At 39.0% G+C, this 23415-nt stretch overlaps 2 protein-coding genes across 2 annotated transcripts; both read left to right on the top strand.

The window, feature by feature from the left end:
- Window positions 1-5723: 5723 nt before the first annotated feature.
- Window positions 5724-11739, top strand: adnp2a (ADNP homeobox 2a). Its single transcript, XM_036592431.1, is given in 5 exon segments — window positions 5724-5985; window positions 7616-7733; window positions 7839-7931; window positions 8318-10432; window positions 10434-11739. Coding segments are annotated over 4 exon segments (2754 nt in total). The 5' UTR covers window positions 5724-5985; window positions 7616-7625; the 3' UTR covers window positions 10872-11739.
- A 7089-nt stretch (window positions 11740-18828) lies between these two features.
- Window positions 18829-23397, top strand: rbfa (ribosome binding factor A). The gene is made up of 7 exons (XM_036592420.1): window positions 18829-19176; window positions 19280-19316; window positions 20424-20594; window positions 20678-20790; window positions 21328-21412; window positions 21525-21604; window positions 22939-23397. The coding sequence occupies exons 1-7, from the start codon at window positions 18950-18952 to the stop codon at window positions 23306-23308; spliced, it is 1083 nt and encodes a 360-aa protein (XP_036448313.1). The 5' UTR covers window positions 18829-18949; the 3' UTR covers window positions 23309-23397.
- Window positions 23398-23415: the final 18 nt, after the last annotated feature.

The following is a 23415-nucleotide window of genomic DNA, read 5'->3' as shown; positions in this document are numbered from 1 at the left end:
TGATCTTGAAAAAATGATGAAGAAGATAGGGAAGTATTTAATGCTTTGAAAGATTATCGTGCAAAAGCAGTAATAATCCTTGTATTTTTTACATTTGTTGAAAGAGACGTTGTGTATGACATGAAATATATTTAGTTATTGACAGACTACTTTTCCCAATTAATCAAAGCCATATGAACCCATTATTCAAATATGGAAATCATTGTTAGTTGCCCTAAAGTGCTTAGTAATAAAACAAAGCCCTGTGAAACCACGTCTATAATTATCCGTCTGTTGGTGTGTGTGAGCAGGTTCGGGTCAGGATTGGATTTCAGATTTAGCAGTACCAGTCGGGCCGGTCAGGTCAGCACTCAAAGTTGCAAATACAAGTTTAAATTTCATGTCTGTGCAGGCCTCTAGTAACAGCCCATTCTGCTAAAAAAGGAAAAGAGAAAAAGTCGCTTTCATGAGCTGAAGGAGTTGAAGGCTGAAGCTCTGTTGCCCTAAAGCACAGCACAGTGACCTCGAAAAGCTACGATTAGTGTAAATGTGTATGTTTTCAAAACTACTTTCGTTGTGTGTTTTTCTTTTTTTGTCTGTGAAACCCAGGCGCGGTGTGAAAAAGCAATGGGTTCTGTCGCCCCCCCCTCTGGAAACAATTGTGAACATATTAAATATGACATTTAAAATAGCTGTGGTTTAAAATAATAAAAAACTCAATATTTACCAATAATTTTGTCCTGATTTGTTTTTTGTTTTTTGTTTTTTTTACCCTAGGCCTATATATGAAAAATATAGTGGTGGTGTCCCTGTTGCCAAGTGGTTTGTTTTTATTCATTTTTTTAGTTCTGTTTTTTGATCTAAACAAACTGTGCCATTTTTAAACTTGTTTGGAATATTTAAAAAGTTTTTAACTAGTGTCTGTGTATGTACAGTGACTAGCATTCAAAAGTTTGGAATCACTCGTCATGTCTTTTGAGATGTTTAATTCAGTATTTCAAGTTTTCAGGTAACATTAAGAGCTCATTAAGTGATAAATAATATACTGTATCTAATAGTATATTATTCTAATACTGTAAATAATATACTGAATTATCTATTAATAGTTATTTCTTAAGATGTAATCACCATTTTTAACACCTTTCCAATACAATATGTGATCACCACAAATATAAAGCATTCTAATCATTGTCGATGTTTCACAGCTTTCTCAGTTATGTCAGAGTCATCTACTGCAGTGGCTCCCACTCCAGTCCATCCAGGCTGGGAACCACTGATCTACAGCTTCATTCATAATTTTGGTCATAAATTAAATTTATTCATTTTTTACAGCATTGTATGACTTATGAAATTGTAGAGCTGTGGCATCATAATAGAATCATTCTAGACATGTATCTTCAACAAATTGTTTTCATTTTACTAAAAAAAGTTTTAATTCTAGGGCTGCTAGTGATCGTGGCTATGAAACGTGCCATTCTGGAGAAGCTTGCAGAGTCGGAATTCATAGAGGTGGTGACAGAAATGAGAGTTTGGAGATAAGCTTTTAGCCAAAACATTTTTAAAATTCATTCATGGTGAAGTGGTACATGCAGGGTGTTGTGAGGCAAATAATACCCATAGAAAACATATTTCTTCAGATGTAGGCTCACTGGTTATATAGTAAATAAAATAGCTATATTTGTGTTGTAGACATAGTGACCTCTGGTTCACCACTGTAAAGAAGCACCATTGTAAAGAATTATGATTTGATATGTTTCTCTACAATGTACTATTTCACATTGAAACACTCTGAATGACTGCGAACATCTCAACAGCTGAACTATGCAGCAATATTGAAAAAAAATCAATGGAAATCCCATTTATAGACATGATTTGTAAAGTGTGGCTCCACAATAAGGTTATGGTCATTGTGACAACTTGATTGGCCTACTGTTGTATGTGACATTACAGTTGTGTTGGAGCATTTGAAGCTCATACTGCCTTTAAGCAGATGGCCTGCTACTTCTGGTTTAGCAAATTTTGAAGCTACATTTAGTTTTAAAAATAAATTTACATTATGGCAGTGGTTTTCAATCCTGGCTTTGGACTGCGTAGTATTTGTCCTCATTTAACAGCACGTTAATTAGCTGATGAGTTGAATCAGGTTTTTTGGAAGAGGAACACTAAAAAACACAGGGTGATGGTACTCCAGGATCAGGGTTTAGAGCCCTGCACACTGCAGGTTGAAAGGCATGTTTCCAAATCTGATTGGACGGCAGTGAAAACTTGGCACTTAAATTTAATAGAACTGTATTGTCTCTACCACCAGTCTCAGGAGGCAGCTGCTCTGAACATACAGTTAAAAAGGACAGGAAGTGCTTTTGATGTCAGATGGGTGGCCTCATTGTTTAGAACATTTCATTTAGCTAGTTTAAAGACTGTAGTGCAGTTTCATCTTTGGCAGAAAATATATGTTTTATATGTTTCAAATTTTTATGCAAAATCTGACAGAATACTAAAAACTGTACTAAATACAAACTAGTACTAAACAGTACTAAATCATAAAACCTCAATAAAAAATACTCAACGCTAAATACTAGTACTATAAATACTAATATTTTTAAATGCTAAACAAATTTGACTGATTTAATTAACCTAGCAAGACAAAACAGATAGGCTATATATTTTTTCATTAGGAAATCAACCCTAAATTTGAATATTTGAGCTCTAAACACATTCAGACAGAAGCTTGATAGTGTATTTTGTGAGTCCAAGTACAACAAAAATTGTGATGTCTCAATAAATTACTTTCTAGTTGTCAAATCACAGTTCTCCAATGTTCTCCAAGAACCATGAAGCTAAATCTGTAGCTCCATCAATTCACCAGAGTTAATCTGGTTAGTTATGTTGGACGGCAAAAAAATGTGGCAGTAAAGTTTTGTAGATCAACTGTATTTTGTGTAACACCAGTCTGGAGGCAGCTGCTCTGAGCATACAGTTCAAAAGAAGAGGAAGAATTATTGATTTGAGATGGATGGCATTGTTGTTTAGAATGACTGTAAAAAAAACAGTGGACTGCGCAACGGCTCTAAAAAGTGAAGCAACCACAGTTGTAACGCCCCTGCTGGCTGACTGCAGTATGAAGTGTAGCTTCGCTCATCCACATGTGTTTCAATGACAAAACAGCCCATTTTCCATGCCATTTTTCTCCTCTAAACTGTCTTTCCATCTACAGTGTCTAGTTCAAACAGTTAGTTTTCTTTATGCTGATATTGACACATTTTTTATTTTCTCCCAGAAATTAGTTTTTAAAACATTATTCTACTATACTATGTAATACTATCGTAAGAATACAAAGTTACACAGTTGTGTTAAAGTGATCTCCATCTTGGTTAACATGACACATGATGTCTTTCTACCAGAGAACTTGCAGAGAGGAGAATTACCACTCTGTAATGTTTTCTCAGCAGGTTTCTCAAACACTAGAGGGCGCTCCCGAGCCAGTCCAAAATGAATAGGTTAAGATGGAGTGTTTGAGCAAAATCGTAGTTTATAAATGCTTAAACATTTTAAATGTAAAAGGATACATTTATTTCCTGAATGCTGAATAGCATAAAACATTTTAACACTGCTGTTATAGAGCTGTTATTGAGCTTTTAAACTCGAGCTATAGGAGTTTAAAATGGCACCTCATGTACGTTCATGATGTCTGTGAGCGCGAACAGCCAATGAGCTGCTCTGCTCACCAACCAATCAGCACTCCGTAGCGGTAACGTTACCGTCCTGCTGCCAAAAACCTGTTTGCTGTGGAAAAAAAAGAAATATATAGGTAAGTTTTCTTTGCTTTTTTAGTAGAATACAGCCTTCTACTTTTTAAAATTAAAAGGAAAGCTCTGGGCAAATGATTAGAAACTATTTAAACTTTTTGTTTTTAGCCATTAAGTTCCATTTTCTCCCATTCGTTGAGGACTCGCTTGGGGACGCCCTCTGCCGTTAATCAGTAAGTTGCTAGCATATGTAACGTTAGCCTACTGTTAGCTAGTAAAATTCGTTCCATTATTTGTCACTGGTACTACAAAGTGTCTGAATATGTCATTAAGTTACAAAACTTACATGAACTGCACTTTTACTGTTGATACATTACACTTACCAGACAAACTGGATATCCAGGAAAAAAGTCCCATTGCTTTTGCTGCTTTCAGGTTGCATTGCTCTATTGCTACTGTTGCAAGTTCAGTGAAGGCAGTCTGCGACGCACTTGACTTTGGTGTTGGGTGTGGTACCTGACTTTGACTCTCGTCTCTACTGTGCAAACTCTGGTTCCAAATTTGAAAACTTTGCGGCAGAATTTTGGCTTCATTTCGATAGAATGGAAGACATGTCAGCAAAGACATGTTTGGTGTCAAAATTTCGCTTCTTTAGTTTAAAACTGGAGCTATGGTGCTAACTTTGCTAACATACACTGAAAGTCATTAGTCATCCCAATCATTTCTGTAAACCCATGATCACCACATACCCAGAAATTTTGCAAGGTAACTTTACTGAACATCTCTGTTGCTAGTTTGTGGTTTGTTGCCAAAAGCCACAGTTTGCATGTGTCTGCATTAGAAGGAAATCTATGGTTATATTCCAGACTACCTGTAGATCTCTTCGTTCTGGAACGCCTCATTTTCGAAGGTCGTTGTAATTTGATATGCAACTCTTAACTCTCTTACGAAAAGCAAGTCTTAGGTATTACTGTACTTATGTTACGTACTTGCATAGCGACGTTTTACACCACGCCCCTGAGCTATATCCTATCGGAGTTTTAACCTAGAATAGTACAGGAAGCAGGACGTTATGCAGATGATGATGTAGGTCCAGTTATAGCTCTGTCCATGCCATTTTAGCAATGTGTTTGTGGCTGCAGTTTTGGTGACTATTTACTTCCAGTGTTTGTTAGCACCATTAGCCTAGCAGTTCCAGTTTTAAACTAAAAAAGCAAAACTTTGACACCAAACTTGTCTTGGCTGATCAACTGCATTTAGGGTAAGTGGAAAATCCCATAAATTTGATTTTTCACCAAACTATTCCCTTTAATTTAACCCATTAGGACAGAAACAGGTCGTGTTGTTGGCGGTCATTACATTTTCATCAAGTCAGTGCTTTGAACAAAATATCATATACACTTAACAATATAGTTCCCACATTGTTAACCCCTAGTGGGGGCTCCTCGCCACTGAAATCTCAATTTGGCCCCTTAGTGGGCTTTACTCTCTCATCCCAACTGCTGAAAAAAAAAAATATGGAAACCATTAAAAGCTTCTGTTGGTTCTCAATGGAGTCCCTTAGTTGTGTTTTCCTGATGGGTCAGTATCACAGTGTAAAGGGTGTCCTACAGGAAAACTAGTGGTCTCTAATGGTAACCATTAAGCCAATTCCCATTAGGTAGCAAAACCATCAGGTTTTAATCCTAATGGTCTTTTTTTTTAGCAGGGCTGTATCTAGTGCCCACTGAGACAAGACCAGTAGAGCTACAGATCAGTCTATTAGTGTAGATTTCACACAGTAATTAATCCAATTATCTCTTGAAGTTGACCCCCACTGTTCTGACCACAGGTGTGGCCTTGTGGGTCGCAGGTGAGGTAATCCACGAGCTCATGGCCAACACCGAGGCATCGACGATACTCGAAATTTTCAACATCACTAAGCCCCGCCCACCTGTCCCTCATTGGCGAATTCTCACAGTGAAACATGCAAATCACATACGTCACTTCCCTTCTTCCTGTCCGCCATGTTTTCCAGTAGAGGTCTGGCGATGTTTCACTGAGGCGCAGACAAAAGAGCGTGAAATATTTCACCTCTCAGGACTCTCGGGCATCCCACACTGAAGTCGAGCGAGGAGGGGGGAAAGCAGCGGAGCGCCGAGGCTCGGCTTTGTGCTGGAGATGCGGCTTCGCTGCTCCACACTGCGCGCCTTCCAGTGACGCCGGAAGAAAACAGAGGAGGGAGCCGCTTCTGACCGCCTTCTGCCCCGGACCGCTAAAGGTATCGCTAGCACGCCCTTTCAGAAGCTCCAGCGAGCGAAAATAAATGGCTAAGTTTGCCTGGCTGTCATAGCGCGGTCGCTCTCGAACCCACAAGTTCAGAAATCTCAGTTCTGCTCCGCTGTCGGCTCGCGTTTTAGACAGTTGTCAAAGCAGCCAAGGAGTTCAGATTGGCGCCTCCCGGGCCATTCCTTATTATAACCATGTTATAGCTGCTGTACGAACAGATATAACGTTTAGAACTTTTAATGAGCCATCGATGGCTGTACCAGTTGTATAATGTGCTAACAGCACCGGGATATTGTACGATAACAAGCCTTTGAGAAAAGACAAGAAACGATTGTGGCTTTTTTTGTATAGACAGTATATATATGTCATGTAGGCTGATGGAAGTAGCTTAAGTGAAAGACAGACATTTTTAAGTTTGACATGATTTTTGGTTCTAGATTTTAGACATAAAATATTTAAATGTTCAAAAACGTTTCTTTCTGATTCCATATTACACAGATAGGATAAAGTTCTCCATTAGAATATGTGTGTGTGTGTGTGTATATGTATGTATGTATGTATGTATGTATGTATGTACGTATGTATGTACGTATGTACATGTGTGTGTGTGTGTGTGTGTGTGTATATATATATATGTATGTATATATATATATATGCAACTCAAGAAAGAAAGCCCTGTCATTTGAACAAGAGTGGGTGCCTGGCATAAGCCCCTCCCCCACTCCCTCCCACTGTTCTCTGATAGGCTGCCTAGCTTTGTTCACTGACAGTGGTTTCCATGAAAGATGGCAAATGAGAGAATGGCTAGAGACTGTGGAGTGTATCCAGGATTAGACATATTAAAATTTCCACTGACCGTTAGGGCCACCAAGACAGGGAATCTTGTGGCCAGCATAATAGAAACATGATTATTGTATATACTTTGTATTATAATTAACAAGCATGCTTTAGTACCAAAAAGCAGTTAAATGTTGCTTTGAAAATGAACATATTTATTAAATCTTTACATTGCTAAGAACATTGCCATTGTGATGACCATGGTGGGGCTCCTCCTGCGAGCTGGTCTGCCCTAACATTATCTGTTTTAGATTATTTTGTGTTTTCGTACTGTTCAGCTACTTCAGTGATAGCATCACATACAGTGATAGTGTAACACCAGCTTATTTAACAGCTTGTTTTTACTTTGGACCTTATTTTGTATAGTAATATTTGCAAACTTTATCCAGCGGAGCAGCGTCTGTAATGCCAAGCCGAGCTTAGCAGGGGGACCACCACGATCAGCACACCATCGTGGTACCTATAGTTTGACAAATTGCAATAAAATCTGATTTGTCTGAGTTCTGTGAATAACCATACAGGTTTGTTATAAGGGTAAATAGATGCAAAAAAAACATGGGTCTGGTGGACCCTTGGGCATCTTTGTGGCCAAAGTGTGAAATGTTATGACCAGGTTCACCAGTATGCTGTGACTCCCCCTTGGCATATCTGTGGTAGTTAAAGTTGATTATTGAATTGATCGATGATTGACTGTTTAAAACATTTATTGTTCCCATGTTTTATAAAATCTTTAAATATCTGTTTCTGTCCTGATATATAGAGGTTTGCTGTTTCATACCTTGCAGGATTAAGAAGATGTATCAAGTACCAGTGAAAGATGTGACAAAGCTCAGAAGATCGAGAAAAAGAGTCAAAAGTATTCTGTGTGACATTGCGTTAGAAGACTGTCAAGACCTAGTTGAGGTAAGCACTTATGCACATGCATGGTTAATAGAGACCTTGTGTGTGATTTGTGTAAATAAATATTGAACTGGGCATCTATGCTTATTTTTTAATTTTTATTAACAGAAATACAAGCCTTTTGATGCTGGTGAGGCGAGTTTCAACAACACAGAATGGGTTGACTTCGTAGATGGTAGTCTTGGCAAAAGGAGAAAAAAGGTAAGGTAGTTTTATTCGAACAACAGTGATATTTCTTCATTGTTGTACACCACAGTGCAAACAACATTCAGAAGATGCATGTCATTAGGTTTACTTTCCAGCAAAGATTAGCTGTCTGATTTATGAAATATTACTTGATTATATAAATAGCCTACTTCCTTTGAAGGGTTGGATTCAAGTTTACAAAATCCCTGGGATATTTTGAATTCACTGATTGAAATAAATATTACACAGAAGATTAAATGAGTGTGAATTTTAATAAGAAATGTAACGATCGACATGACCTGATTCAGCTCATCAGTGCATCATTGAATTGTGGGCATTTAGGGAATTGGTGTCATTCTTACTGTCTGTTTTTTGTTTTGTTTTTTATTTTCTTCTTTCAGTGGCGGTACCGCTCTGAGACACTCTGCTGCAGCTTGTGTTGGTTTTCCACACGGTCCTTTTACACCTTCAGAAGTCATGTGCAGCGGTATCATGGGGAGGAGATGGATCTTGCCTGCCTCTCTGCCTGCCCCAAATGCACTTTCATCAGCCACCCTGAAGTCACAGAGCAGCACATCAAGTTTTTCCACACTTTGCCTCCAAAAATCATATCTCCGCCATCCAACCCGTTCATCCCATTCAGATCCATCTCCCCCACCCCCAGCCAGTCTGTTAGTCACCCATTACAGACTGTTACTGTTGCAGCCTCTGTCACAGCCTCTGACACAGGTGAAGATAGGTATGCGTGTCTGAACTGTGGCTACCATGACTCTTTACTTTATGTGATGAAGAAACATGTTTTGATCAACCACCATGCTACATTACTGAACCGTTACTTTGGCCACAAGATAGAAAATGCAAAGAAGGCTCTTGGTTCAAACAAGAAAGCCTTCATAACGGCTCCTAAGTATTATTGCAAGGAGTGTAAATTGCCTGCAGAGACCATAGAGCATCTAATGTATCATATTTTGAGCTCGGAAAAGCATATTGATCTGCTTTGGCATATTATGCCGTTCATTCGGGAAAAAGTTCCGACGCAGAAATTTGGTGACCAGCACAAATTCCAGAACCTGGCTCCAAAAGCGATGCCACACCCACTTATGGTTGCAAGACCCAATTTCATACAGCAGACCCAGACAATGAAAGGAACTTTGGGGCCTAAATCTAATGGCACCATGCTTCTTGCAGGGCCAGCCAACACAACTGCTCTTTTGTGCCCTTCAGCAAGACCAATATTCTTGTCTCCACCAAATACAGCTTTAGTACCAGGCGCAAGTACCATTCAGAGTACTCGGCAGCAGCAGTCATCCGTTGGGATCAGTCAAACCTTGACCACTTTGGCTACTGCCTCAGTTGTTAACTCTCTAAATATGGTGGTTCCAAACGTGTCACAGGACTCCCCAAATCAGGTACCCATGACCATGGCAGTACCCAGCCTCCCACAAGCTCAAGCAGCACAGCAAGTGCTTCTGCCACCAGGGGTTCAAGTCAACCTCCCAGGGAAAATTGGCGTGCGTCCACCAATGCTGGTGACTCCGAGACTACAGCTTAATCACCCTTCTCCCAGATCATCTGTCATGGCTTCTCAGTCAGTCAGACTTATTCCCACAGGCAACAAAGTGAACGGAGTCCCAACTTACACTCTGGCACCTGTTGAAGTCGCTCCAGTCCGGCCAAACACTGGTCAGGTTGTCAGCAGCGCACCAGTAGTTCTGAGCCGAAATGGACCTCCAGCTGGCAGTCCCTCTGAGACCATTCCACCAAACACATCAGCCAAGGCAGCGTCAAGCCAAAAGCAGCCCTTGCGTAAACCAACTAAACCAAATGAGCTGGCCGTCCTTGCTCCGTTTCTCAAGATCCAGAGCAACCACACTGTCAAATGCCTAAGATGCAACGTTTTGCTGACTGAGCAGTGGATTTTTCAACATTTGTTGCATGGCTTAAAGTGTCTGTTCTGTCCTTTGATGTTCTACTCCTTCAAGCAGATCATGGAACACACCAGTAAAGAACACAGCTTGAAAGTTAAGAAGAACCGAGATTTCATCAAAGAGCAGTTCAAACTCAACTGTGATGATGAAGGCAACCTTGTGTTTGCCACTTTCAACTTGAACACAGATGTGCCCAAAGATCTACTGGATAACCGGGAGCTCAACCTTGTACTCATCACCAGCACTCAAGAAAAGATCTATGTAAAGATGTATCCACACTCTGCAAAGGCAGTCTACCCGCCCACGCAGAAAAACACACCCACCGACTGTCCATTCTGCCAGGTGAAGCTCCGAGGCGCGGAGGACTACGAGACTCACTTGAAGACAATGCACCACATTGTGCCCACCATCCATGCCATACTGAAATCTCCTGCCTTCAAGTGCATCTACTGCTTTGGAGTGTATTCCGAAAAGTCAACGCCCAAGACCATTTCCATTCACGTACAGCGGTGTCGGTGTGCTCCCAAGAATGTCAAGGAAGCAGAGAGGCAGCTGAATCCAGATCCGACTGTCTACCTGAATGGCAATTTTCCAGGATCCCGTCCAGCTGAAAGGGAATTCACAGCTGCAGAGAGGTGAGAAAGAAACTGGCAAGCCAAAGACGGAGGCCACTCCAGAGAAAAATGGCAGGGGAAGCACGGCGGCTGAAGCCTCAGTTAAGCTTGTACTGGACCCAACAGGAATGGATATGCGATCTTTTGACGAGAGGAAAGAGTTCCTGACAAAGTACTTTCACCATAAGCCCTATCCCACAAGAATCGAGGCACAGACTCTTGCTAAACGTTTATGGATGAACAAATCTGATGTACTCTTTCATTTTAGTGCCAGGCGTACCAGATGTGTGAAAGAGATTCAAAAGAAGAAGACTGCGGTACTTCTTGGCTTCAACATGACTGAGGTGAATAAGGTGAAACATAACCTTCTCATTCCAGAAGTGGTGCCGGTTAGTAAATCTCAAGATAATTAGTGAAGAGATTTCTGTTGTATTTCTCAAAGCATGTTCAAACTAGCTATAAACCCTTCTCAGATGTTCATTTAAAGTGAAACAGCTTACATCGGGGTCAAGTTTGCTTGGCCCCAGTGCATCTACCATTTAAGTTCTCCATGCTCCTACACATCCAATTGAAGTTTAAGAGACCTTAATAATTAGCTGGGCTAAATCACAGTAGGACAAATGCTAAACTGCAGGGATGTGGACCCCTCAAACTGGAATTCAGCAGCCCTGATTTACATGTTGACAAAGTCAGTCTGAGTCTCTGCGTTTGTGTCTTTAAGAGGATGCAAGGAATTACGGATAAGTCATTGTTTGGGTACCTTTTTATGATGTTCCTTAAGCCAGTTTGTAAATAGTTTGCACCTCTATGATGTTAAAGTAATTTTTTACATAGCTAGCTATTCCTTAAAAAAAACCTACTGTATGGATTCTTTTTGTACATTTTTATGTCAGTTGAATTTTTGGAGGGGACTTGTAGTATGCATTTTGGCAAGTCTGCAGTGAAATAGTTCTATATGAAAGAATATAAGTTTACTTTCAGTACCTTCAAGTCAAGTGTACGGAGCTGTATACTAATTGGCAAATTAGTTTGCATTTTAATACTGTTAATGTTCTATTAAAATGACACTTTGGGATTTTTTTTCCTATTTTGAATACGTATGTGTAATGGTTCTTACAGTTGAGGAACCTGGTATGAACCAGTCTTTGCTGGGATGAAGTGGGTGAGGCACAATTAAAGTTCTTGGAATAATCAATGCTATTAAAGAGTGTATTGTAAACATTACGTGATGTATTTTATTTAATGTGAAACAATATTTATCTACTAAAGTCGTTCACGTCAGTGTTTCTGGCTTCAGTGTGACAAGTAATTACACAGTTAGCTTGCTAAACATTCTGTTGCAATCAGTGTTTTATGCAATTAATGTATGTATCTGCTAGAAATGGCACCAATCCAATACCCAGTAACTATCCATAAAATCCTGAATCTGCAGAGGACTGAAGCAAATCTAGTCAAAATATAACGTAAAGCCTGCGTAGCCTTATGTTAATGCACATAAAATTCAGTATACGTAATTTTCCCCTTACCTCAAATGTAGTCGATTGGCAAGTTTGCTCTGGAGCTTGGTAGATTTTTTCCTTGTAAGTGAAGTGCCTTAATTAAAAAACAACAAACTTTTAAGCTTAGTAGCAGTGCTGGGTATTAAAATTCTGCATGGTATTTTATGGTACCAATTGAATTACATAAATACTACAGAGTACCAAAAATGTCATTGAGTATCAAATTACAACACCTGAGCAGTTAATCTTAGCAACAGTGAGCCAATAAGCATGCTTGTTCCAAAGTCATGAATGCTTATTGGCAGTCTAGCTTACATTGTGTGTGCATAAGTATAACATCATTCAGTATCATTCAGTGTCAAAGTCATAGTATCAGGATCAGTATGTCAAAATTTGAGATTTGACTTATGATTTGGCCAAAACCTTCTGAAATCTATTGTAAAACAATACATTAGGCAGTATATTTGTAACCATTTCATAAAATAGCTTTCTGTGTGGTATGTTTCTAGAGAACAGAGCATTTCACATCAAACCACTCTAAATGACTGATGGCTTGTTTACATAAATAATAACTAATAAACCTTCAGAATTTTAAAACATTTCCAACCTCCACATTTATTACTGAAGTATTTGCTAAAGCATCTCAGTGTTAAAGGAATAGTTTGATAAAAATTTGATTTATGCAGTTTACCACTTACCCCATATGAGGTCGATCAGCTGAACATATTTGTTGTCCAAATGTTTTGAGACGTTACTGAAGACCTGGGGCCGTGTTACAGAAACTTCATAATTCTGAAATCTTATCTGCTTAAACACCATGACAACTTCAGTTAGGACTGAATTTAGGACAAAAGCTGTTACAGAAAAACTCCAAATAAGAACAGATTTACAGAAACATTTTAACGAGACGAAATTTCCTAAATTCTATCCTAACTTTAAAACAACCCCAGAGGACTCTTAACTTCTGTTTTAACCATCCGTTTCTTTTGCTTTATGCAGTAACAGGCAGCATAGTTCACTGTAATTGGCATAATGACCTTACATTTATCTACACTAAAAAAACGTTGCTTTGACTTACGAGGATTTTTTTTTTTCCCTAACAGCGTTTTAACAGCTCCAGACACTGCAGACACGATCTCCGCCACCTCTCTTATTGCCTTTGTGTGTTAATGTTGATAAAAACTCATCAGATAACATAGCAGTGATGGTGGTGAATAATGAGGAGACAGGGCTAAATGCGTGTCTGTTTATTAGAAGGAGTAATGTTAGAACGGTCAGCTAAAGTGTTTAGGAAACACTGGAGAGCGGTGTTGCTCTGATAAACAGCAGAATATTCTTAACTTCAAGTTTATCGCACTTTAATTTTGTTTGACCTTTTTTATATGAGCAACGGTAGCTAACGTTAGCTGTCTGGCTAACTAACTTTGTGTTTACGTTTCAGCTGTGCGCTTATGGTTGGTTGCTTGGTTACAGACATGACAGTTGATTGTGGACTTCGATCGAAAAAGTTGAGTTTTTTTTTATTTAAGAAGATGCTGTAAGATAAAATTCCTAAATTAAGATGAAATTTGCTTCAGTAACTAATATGAGTTTGTGAAAAATCTTATCTTGACCTGTCAGATCTTAAGATAAAAAGATAGGACATTTCTGTAATACAACGGCCTCCTATCTTATTGTCTTAAGATCTGACAGGTCAAGATACGATTTTTCACAAATTTGTATTACTGAAGCAAATCTCATCTTGAATTCGAGTTATTATATTATCTTACAGCCTCTTATCAAGTTTTCAAATCTGAACCTACTTGATCGAAGTTGACAATCAACTGTCATGTCTGTTATCTTGCAACCGATCATAAGCGCACAGCTGAAGCATAAACATGTAATCAAAATAATCAAGTTAGCTATATAGTCTGACAGCGAATGTTAACTACAATTACTGATGTAAAAAAAAGGTCAAATAAAACTAAAGTGTGATGAAGTTAAGAATATTGTGACAGCACTTCATGCTGTTTATCAGAGCCTCGTCACTCTCCAGTTTCCCAAACACCTGTTCAGCTCTGTCTCATCATTATTCACCATCACAGTAATATTTTATCTGAAAATTAACACACAAAGGTAATAAGAGGAACAGTGGAGATCGTGTCTACATTGTCTATAGGGATTTTTAAAATGCTGTTAGAAAAAAAACACTCAAGCTAAGCTATCATCATCATCGTTCTTTATTTAAGCTCGGGTTTACATTGAGGGGGGGGCCCTCATTTACAGTATAGCCGAGAGCCACAGGAAGAATAAAAAAAAAAAAACACATTAAGATTGTTAAAATAAAGATCCCAAAGCAAAGATAAAATAATAAAAGAATGTTTAAAAATTTTAAACACAACAATAAAAACAATTTGTTATATTAATAAGAAACAATAAAACAATAATAAGAAACAATATTAGTAAAATATCTAAAATAATAGTAAAATAAAGATTAAAAATAAATAAATAAACTAAAACAGAACTAAAATAATTTGAAAGTAACATTTTAAAAACCCTAGGAGAAATGAGCGAGTCAGGCTTTAGAGTACCTTGTATCTTGTTCCAGCTCACTGATGTACCATAGCTAAAAGGCAGTTTTACCTAGCTCAGTAGAAACTCAGGGAACCTCAGCTAAAATAAAATCATCTGAGCGGGTTTTGTAACATGTATCCTTTACAGTGAGCATGTGTGAACTGTGCTGCCTGTCAGGCAGGTAAAACAGAAGTTAAGACACCTCTTAAGGTTAGGACAGAATTTAAGAGATTCAGTCAGTGTTATAACTTGAGGGGTGGGGAGGGGGCTTCATTTGGGCACACCGCAAGAGTGGCCTTATTGGCCAGTTGCATGTGAGACAGCTCAATATGATGTATAATTTTGTGTTAGGTAGTCTTAACATGCATTGAAAATTACTTCCATTAGGTGGGATTCTTTCATTTTGTTTGCACAGGAGCCCAAAAGGTAGGTACAGCACTGGATTGGAGACCTTTTGAGGTTTTAAGACAGGGGTGCCCAATCCTGATCCTAGAGATCCACCGCCTTGGAAAGTTCAGATCCAACACACCTGCCTTAATGTCCAGATGCCCTTGACAGACTTAATTACCAGGGTCAGGTGTGTTTAATTAGGGCTGGAGCTAAACTCCAATTTAAATTAGGGTGGTAGATCTCCAGGACTGTGATTGAGCCCTGTTTGAAGACACACATCTGCCAACATGATTAAAATGCTAAAGAGTGGAGAAAGGAAAAGACAACCCAAAACATGGGCTACTTTGTTTCTGAAATGTAATGGAAAAATTGTCATTGCTAAGTTCTACATTGCAAAATATCCGACATTAATATAGTAAAATAGTCTATATATAGTCAAATATAGTCATTGTGCACTGATTTTAGGATTGCACCAAAACTATCATATAGCAGTGGTGTGTACCTGACTCTGCAGCGAGAAGGGGTGTACACTGCTAACTGGCAGGATGGATGAACAGCTCAGTTTAGAGAAGGTGCCCTATTGTGTCCAAAAGTTTGTAGACACCTGCTCATCCAGCATTTCTAAAATCAAGGGTATTAATATGGAGTTTGTCTCCCTTTGCTGCAGTAAAAATCTCTACTCCTCTGAGAAGGCTTTACACTAGATGTTGAAACATTGCTGTGAGGATTTGATTGCATTCAGCCACAAGAGCATAAGTGATGTCAGCTGCTGATGTTGGATTAGTTCTGGATCACTCCAGCTTATCCCACAGGTACTGGATGGAGCTCCATCTTTTCAGAGAATGCACTGCTCCACAGCCCAATGCTTGGGGGAGGGGCTTTATAATGCTCTAGCTGACACTCCACGTTGGACATGGTGAACTTAGGCTCATGTGCGGCTGCTCCAGAGCATCCCATTCTAATGGCAGTGCTTTTCTATGGAGATTAAAGACTCTGTTTGTCTGCAGTTGAACAGCAATGGGTCCACCTTAAAGCAGCTGGATTCTTTAGAACGGTAGTCTGAATAGTTTTGGTAACTTTTATACTACTCAACAGTAAAACAATGAAATACACATGCAGGAATATTCAAACATATAAGGGCACATTCTGTATGTTCTGTATGTTTAACTTATATTTGTCTTTTCTCTTAATTCAAAGTATTCTATACATATAGCCAAATAGATACTGCTCAGGTATTTTAGGAGCACTATAGCTAATTGTTAGTAGCCTACTAAAGTACACTATACAAACAGATTTCTTTCACACCAATGCCTTTTGCATACATTGTCTTCTCTTGTAGTCAGTCTGCTTGGAACTGCTTACGAAAGTATGAATAGAATACCATAATACGGAAAACACGACTAATTGTTTCCTTTTGTTCATATGTAAAGTGAGTTTCCATACGATTAATATCACAATCTGACGTCATCACACATTACATATAATGAAAGAATAGAGTTCTCCTTGTAGATGTCAGCTCTTCTGTGTTGTAACTACTATGTTGTAACTACTAGACTAGACAGCTCTGTTTGTAAGTGTACATACTCCTGGCAGTGAGATATCCACCATGTTTTTGAAAAGGCAACAAAGGAATTTACAGGACCTGAAGGCCTAGAACAGTGAGCAGCAAGACCACTTGAGAAAATAACTAATAACTATCATGAAAAGCTGTGATTCAGGATCAAGGGGCCAATTTTAAGTTATATTAAGAACCGTAGAACCCAGTATTGTGATAATTTCTCAGTAATGCAATGTGTTGGTCAAAAATCTAATAAAACATCATAATATAATAGTGTCTTAACTGTATATAATAATACTTATAATTTTATTATTAATAATAATAATTTTACCCAAAATAATGTAACACTTTACTACACTATTGGGAATTTCTTTTCAGGCTGACCATATTTAATGTTTTATTACATTGCAAAAAAAGATAAGGACAATCCAAATTGTTACTTGTGTAAAGTTCAAAAGCTGGGGTCTGTCAGGGAAAAGGGGTGTATTAGTAGGTGACTTGCACATCTAGTAATGCTAAATACATTTTGCAGCAATACATTCTGCCTTCTAGACAGTGTCTTCTTCAGGGACGTTCTTGCTTGTTTGAACATGACAAAGACAAGAAATATTCTACACCTGGCTGCATAATCAGAGAATGGTGGGTGCTAGACTGGCCTGCCTGCCTCCCACTGAAAGCCTGTGGTGCATTATTAAGCTCAAAATAAATACTGACATGCATTACAGAAGTAGACCAGTGTTTAATGTAGGGTATCAAAGGTTATGAACATCCAGTTGTGGTTTGGGCTTTATGCACAGAGATTTCTCCAGATTCTCAGAATGATATTATGCACTGTAGAGGGAGAAACACCTGCAAGTGTTCATTGATGAAAGTTACTTTTAAATTGTTGGATTTATCACTGATGCTTTTTTGGCAAAGTGGTGAGCCTCAATTCATCCATAACAAAATAACAATAAAGTTAAAACATTGAATACCTTGTTTTTGTACTGTTTTCGTTTAAAAACAAGTCAAGGTGGATTTATAAATCACTGCTTTCTCTTTTTATTTTCATTTTACCTCCTTTCCCAACTTTTTTGGAATTGAGTTTGTACAAGAATCAAGGGCTGGCTATGTACGCTATTGACTGTGTAATTTCAGTTACTATTGGACATATAAAGCACATTTCTGTCATGATAAATTGCATCATCTAAGCACTATTATTAAAATAAAATGTGTTTTGTACAATCAGTCATATCTTCTAAAAATGGGAATCAAACGGGTGTGTGAATGTATGAGCATACTGTACGTACCATCGATCAAGAGGAGGGTCTAATTGCAGCACCATATGAGGGCGTTTCTGTTATGCAGACACGCCCCCCCCCCAGGAACGCCCACCGTGTGACGTCAGGGGAAGGTGGGCTTTGGAGTAAAAGCCACAGTAACGTTGCTGAGTAAACAGAACTATGACGGGGTTTTAGGGCCGCTGTTAATAAAAATAAAAATAGTAGACTTCGAGAATAGAGAACAGTGGCCCTAAAACCCCGTCGTACAGAATAGTGCGAAAAAAATGGGAAAAATAAATAAGGTCGAGAACGAGCGCTTTCATTACAGATTATCATGTTGGTAAGTTTACTGTTACATTAACGTTTTAGCACGACCTTAAAACTTGTGGAAAATAAGCACATGGTTGCTTGATAGTCAACAATACTCAACCTTGCCAAAGTTATATTGTGCAAGCTGGCAGCACCAGCCTTTGCTGAATAAAGACCATTAAAATCTAATGGTTTTTGCCTCCTAAGGGTTACCATTAGAGACCACTAGCTTCCAATTAGAATTAGAAATGTATCTGGAATCAGTCAGGTGACCTGGTAAACCATTAGGATCCTTTACATTAGCAACCCATCAAGAAATGCCAAAACACATCACAAACCCCCAAGAACCAACAGAAACTCTTAGTGGTTTCTATGTTTCTCTTTTTCTCATTAGGGACGTTAACCTTATAATCCATTATTACACATTAATTTAAATAACGGCTGGTATGGAGCAGATTGCGTAGTACTGCTGAAAACTCATGATTGCTGCCGTTACGATAGGCATTCAGACCGCAAGTTCAAGTCGGTGATCACAAAACCGCGAGACAGAACTCTATACAAATCACCAGAAGCTATAGATTCACTAATATTTGCTTTTAAATGCCAAATGCTCATTAGGTAAATATGTAGAAACAATATTAATGTAGTGTTAGTAACGTCTTTATAAATACTGATGTATTTTCCCCATTGAGTCGTATCCACCAATGAGAGAAGACATTTTGCAGATATATTGGCCAATGAATGATAAGTGGGCGTTCCTGATGTGGGCGTTCTTGTTTTACGGAAACGCCTTTCATTGCAGCTCGACTCTATTGTCGATCGATGCAATCTGGTTTCGCTTAGTTCGACCTTTCTGTTCTGAGTGAGCGTTAGCTCAGTTTGCCCTCGCTGTTAGCAAGCAAAGGCTAACGTGGTTAACCATGCTAGCTCTAAACAGTCACTACTGGTTTCATAAATGTTCGTTTCCTCGACATGTCAGCGGAATAGTCGCAATGATGTGTAAATTAAAACTGGAGACGCCACAACAGCATGGAAACTTCAGAAAATCTACAGAAAGGCCGGCTAAACTCCTCTCAGCAGCCGCTAACTTCCACACATCTGCGCTTCAGCGCCGGAATTTACTGATGAAGATGCTCTTCAAAAAGAAGTGAGTTAGGAAATAAGTGAGCCTGTCGTTAGCTGTTTAGTGTGCTAAGCAATATCTGCCATTCACCTGTGCAGTTTTTAACTCCTTGATTTTCTCTTCACAGGAAGAAAAGGTGGTATGAAACTCCTCAGGTGAGGCAGGTAAGGTGACCCACTGTGTAGAATACCAGCCTAAAAGTATTGCATTAATCGAGAGGTGCATATCATTTCCACATTAATGGGAATTCCACTTATTTTTAAAAACATCAGCATAATTAAACCGTTAAAGGGAAATTCCACCGATTTTCCAAAATGTCTGTATAATTAAGTGGTTGAGTGTAAAGAAACTTCCCGACTCAGATTTCTTTACAGTGGTGGTGATAGGAACCAGGGGTCATGATATCTACCATGCAAATATTGCCATTTTATGTACTACCTAAAACCACCCTTTAACCTACACCTGTTTTCTGAGTTTGTACATGTTGTTGATGGTAAAATAGTAGTAAATCTGAAAAAATAAGTTTTCTTTGTACTGTTTTGCCTCAGAACACTCTGCAGATACCCACCGCCCAGAACAAATCTTAACAAATACATTTAAGATCAAATCCTTCTCTAATAGTCATTATAAAATACAGGCATCTCTGGCATCAGGCAGCAAATTTGTAACCATTTATATGTAAAACCTTTCTGTGATATAGCTTTTAGACACATTAAACACTTGATGTCTGGTTCCTATCACCACCACTGTGAACAATTCTGACTCAGTACATTTCTTTAGACAGTGTATTTCAAGCTACCTCACAGAAAGCTGTTGCACAACATAGTTGTACTAATCTGTTGCCTGATGTTTTTATGACCGTTTTGAGATAAGATTTGGGCCTTAAACATGTTTTTACATCCACTTACAGCAGAGACATACATGCTGGGTGTGCTAAAGTAAAATAGTCCCAGAGAAAGCATTTTTTTGTCTGAATTACATTGTTTTACTTTTATAATCATTGGTTGTTTTGGATAGTAAGTTAATTGGCTGCATTTAGATCGTATTAGACATCATGGTCCCTGTTCCTATCACCGTCATTGTTGAAATTCGAGTTGTTGAATTGGTGAAGTTTCTCTACAATGTACCATTTTACATTAAACGACTCTGAATGACCGTTTTAGGATCAGTAGTTGCTGTTGTATGAGAGAAACAACATGAGGCAGTTTTAATTAAACATATCAATAGAGTTTTGTCTTTCAGTTCATTCACTTTTGCCAATAATTTTTCAGCCTTTACCCACTGCTCAGTCTGGCTTCCTGACTCCAGCCAAGAAGAAAAACCAGGAGGACAGTCAGCGAGTGCGGACACTGAACATTATCGTCTGTAAGGCTGTTTCAGACCTGCTGGCCTCTCATGAGGTCAATGCGGAAATCCCTAGTTACAGTGTGGAGATTACTAAAGTAAGATTAATTTACTATTTCATTTACGGTGGTTGATTTCTGAGCAGTATCTCTAACCAAAGTCTTCTGATTCTCATTGCAAGGTTTCGTTCACAGCAGATTTCTCTTCTTGTCGAATCTACTGGAAGACAAGTTGGTCTGCTGATAGAGACAGCCAGATCCAGCATGCTCTGGACAGGAGTGCCCCTCGTATACGGTGTGTGTTTTCAAAAAGTAACACAACAGTGAGCCAAAACATGCCTAATATGCTGTCGGTCCTCTGTGTACTGCCAAAACAGCTCAGACCTGCTGAGGAATGGACTTACGTGGTATCTGGCACCAGCGTGTTCCTCTAACTCTTTGTCCTGTTCCTCAAAGCATTCCTGAACAATATGTGCAGTGTGACAGAGTGCATTATTCTGCTGATAGAGGCTACTGTCATTGGGCAATATCATTGCTATGAAGAGGTGTTCCTGGTCCTCAGTGATGTTTAGATAGGGGGCATGTTTCAAATTGATGTCTACATAAATGCCTGGACCCAGTGTTTCCCAGCAGAACACTGCTAAGAGCATCACACTGCTGACCGGAAGCTCCCTATAGGCCTTGCTGTTTTGTAGAGGCTCTGACCAGTCATCTGCCCATTTCTCCTGGATCCAACACGTTGGCTACAAGAACCATCTGTTTGCTGCTCACTGTCTAATATATCCCAGACCTTTCTGCTGTAGAGGAAATTAATTTGCTGTTTTATTTGCAGATACCTTCTCATGTCACTACAAATTCTGAGCAACGTTCCCCCTTTAGTTTTCGTCCGAGATAAAAAATATGCTGCTCTGCAAGAGGTAACTGACTGTCTGTTATTCTGTTTTATTGTTGGATGCTGGCAGGTTTAGGTAATGAAATCATGAAGTGAATCTAAAACATTTTCATTTTGTTATGTCCTTCTGGCTTCAGGTTGAAAACCTTCTCGAGATTGCAGACTATGGGCCAAGTGAAGACTCGGGCAATCTGTCTCTTGGTGGAAAAGACGCTGAGTAAGAATTCAGATTTTATAATAACTTACTAGACAGTTTAGCTTATACAGTTGAGACCTTACACTTTATGCATCTTTGGCTGGTTAAAAGTGTAAATGCAATTAAAACACAGAGTCTTTCATTGACTTACATTAAAAGTAAAACATTACGTTAAAGGTTTTTCCTTCTCCGTAAAGTTGCCATTTTGGAGATAAAGGTTTTTTTTCAACAACAGCGACATGCTAATGTCATGTTCTGTTCATGCTGTAGTTAATAAAAAAGAACCATTGTTGTGAAATATAGTGTCAATCCTATTACCTAGTTATTGTCATAATTGCCATTAATATGGCAACAATTGTGGATATGCAAAAAATGTCTGAATGTAGCCTCAAACAACATTTACATTTACATCATTTAGCAGACGCTCTTATCCAGAGTGACTTACAAAAAGTGCTTTGTCTATCCAGAGAAAGAATCTTCGCTAGCTACCAATAGGTTAGAGAGAAAGCCAGTCCTAAGCTTAGATACTGCTAGAATCAGAAAGTCATTGACACCTAGTGAAAAAGGGACAGAGTAAAACACAGAACAGTGCAATACGATTAAATACATAAGTGCTGTACAATACATTACAATCAATACTTAATTTTATTAAGTGCTCATTTAAGTGCTGAATAAACAGGTGTGTCTTCAGTCTGCGTTTGAAGATAGCGAGAGAGACTGCTGTACGGACAGCCAGTGGGAGTTCGTTCCACCACCTGGGTGCCAGCACAGAGAACAGTCTAGATGCTTGCCTTCCACGCGCCTTGAAGGATGGCGGGTCAAGCCGAGCTGTACTCGAAGCTCGAAGGGCTCGTAGTACAGTTTGAGATTTGACCATTGCCATCAAGAAGGGAGGGGCTGGTCCATTTTTGGCTTTGTAGGCAAGCATAAGGGTTTTAAATCTGATGCGTGCAGCTACAGGAAGCCAGTGAAGGGAGCGCAGCAGTGGGGTGACGTGGCTGAACTTTGGGAGATTGAAGATGACTCTTGCTGATTCAACAGATTCAACAACAGATTCGATGTTGTTTTTTTTTTTTTTGTTTTTTTTCTTTTGCTGTCACACTACCACACATAAATCTTTGTCACATATGCAGAAAAGGATCAGATTTGGGCCACTTTCACCTGCACTGTGAACATAATCAGCGTTACCATAATTGAAAGATTCAGTGTGTGTGCTTCTGTTTACACTACCACACAAAAAATCTGCATCATCCATGAAGACAAAGATCTGATCTGGGCCACTTTGTTTTTTACCTACAGTGTACGAAGACTAACTCTTTAAATGAATTTATTTTTTTTTGTTTAATCTCCCACAGGATTAGACTGCATTCTGTGGAACCTTTGGACAAGAAGAGACCTTTGTGGTTTGGAATTGATCATGACGCCCTGCATAAACAGATTGAAGACTATAAACAACGGTCCAGAGACACTCACACAGAAAGCACCAGCTCTGCAGGGCTAACTCAGGAACAGCTCGACATGTTAGCAGAGATCCGGAAGCAGAAACTCATTGAGAAGAAGAAACGTAAATCGAAGAGGCTGAAAGATGACGATATTACCCCTAAAGCGTTTCTGCTTGCAAGGCAGCTTCAGAAGGAGGAGCAGGACAAAGACTGTAGCAGTGAACACTGCTTAGAGGACAGCCAGGTTTCAGAACTGATGGCAGAGTACAAGAAGAAGAACTGAAACAAAAAGGCTAGCGTGCAAGAGCTGAATGTGTCCTCATTGTCTCTGCTCTGCATCGATATCCAGGCTAATAAACTGTTACATCTAAATGATTCTGATCCTTTTCT

The sequence above is a fragment of the Colossoma macropomum genome, unplaced genomic scaffold (genome assembly GCF_904425465.1).
Source record: "Colossoma macropomum unplaced genomic scaffold, Colossoma_macropomum, whole genome shotgun sequence".
In the NCBI taxonomy this organism is placed as follows: domain Eukaryota; kingdom Metazoa; phylum Chordata; class Actinopteri; order Characiformes; family Serrasalmidae; genus Colossoma; species Colossoma macropomum.
Note: the sequence above shows the minus strand (reverse complement) of the source record. Positions and strands in the feature narration are given on the sequence as shown.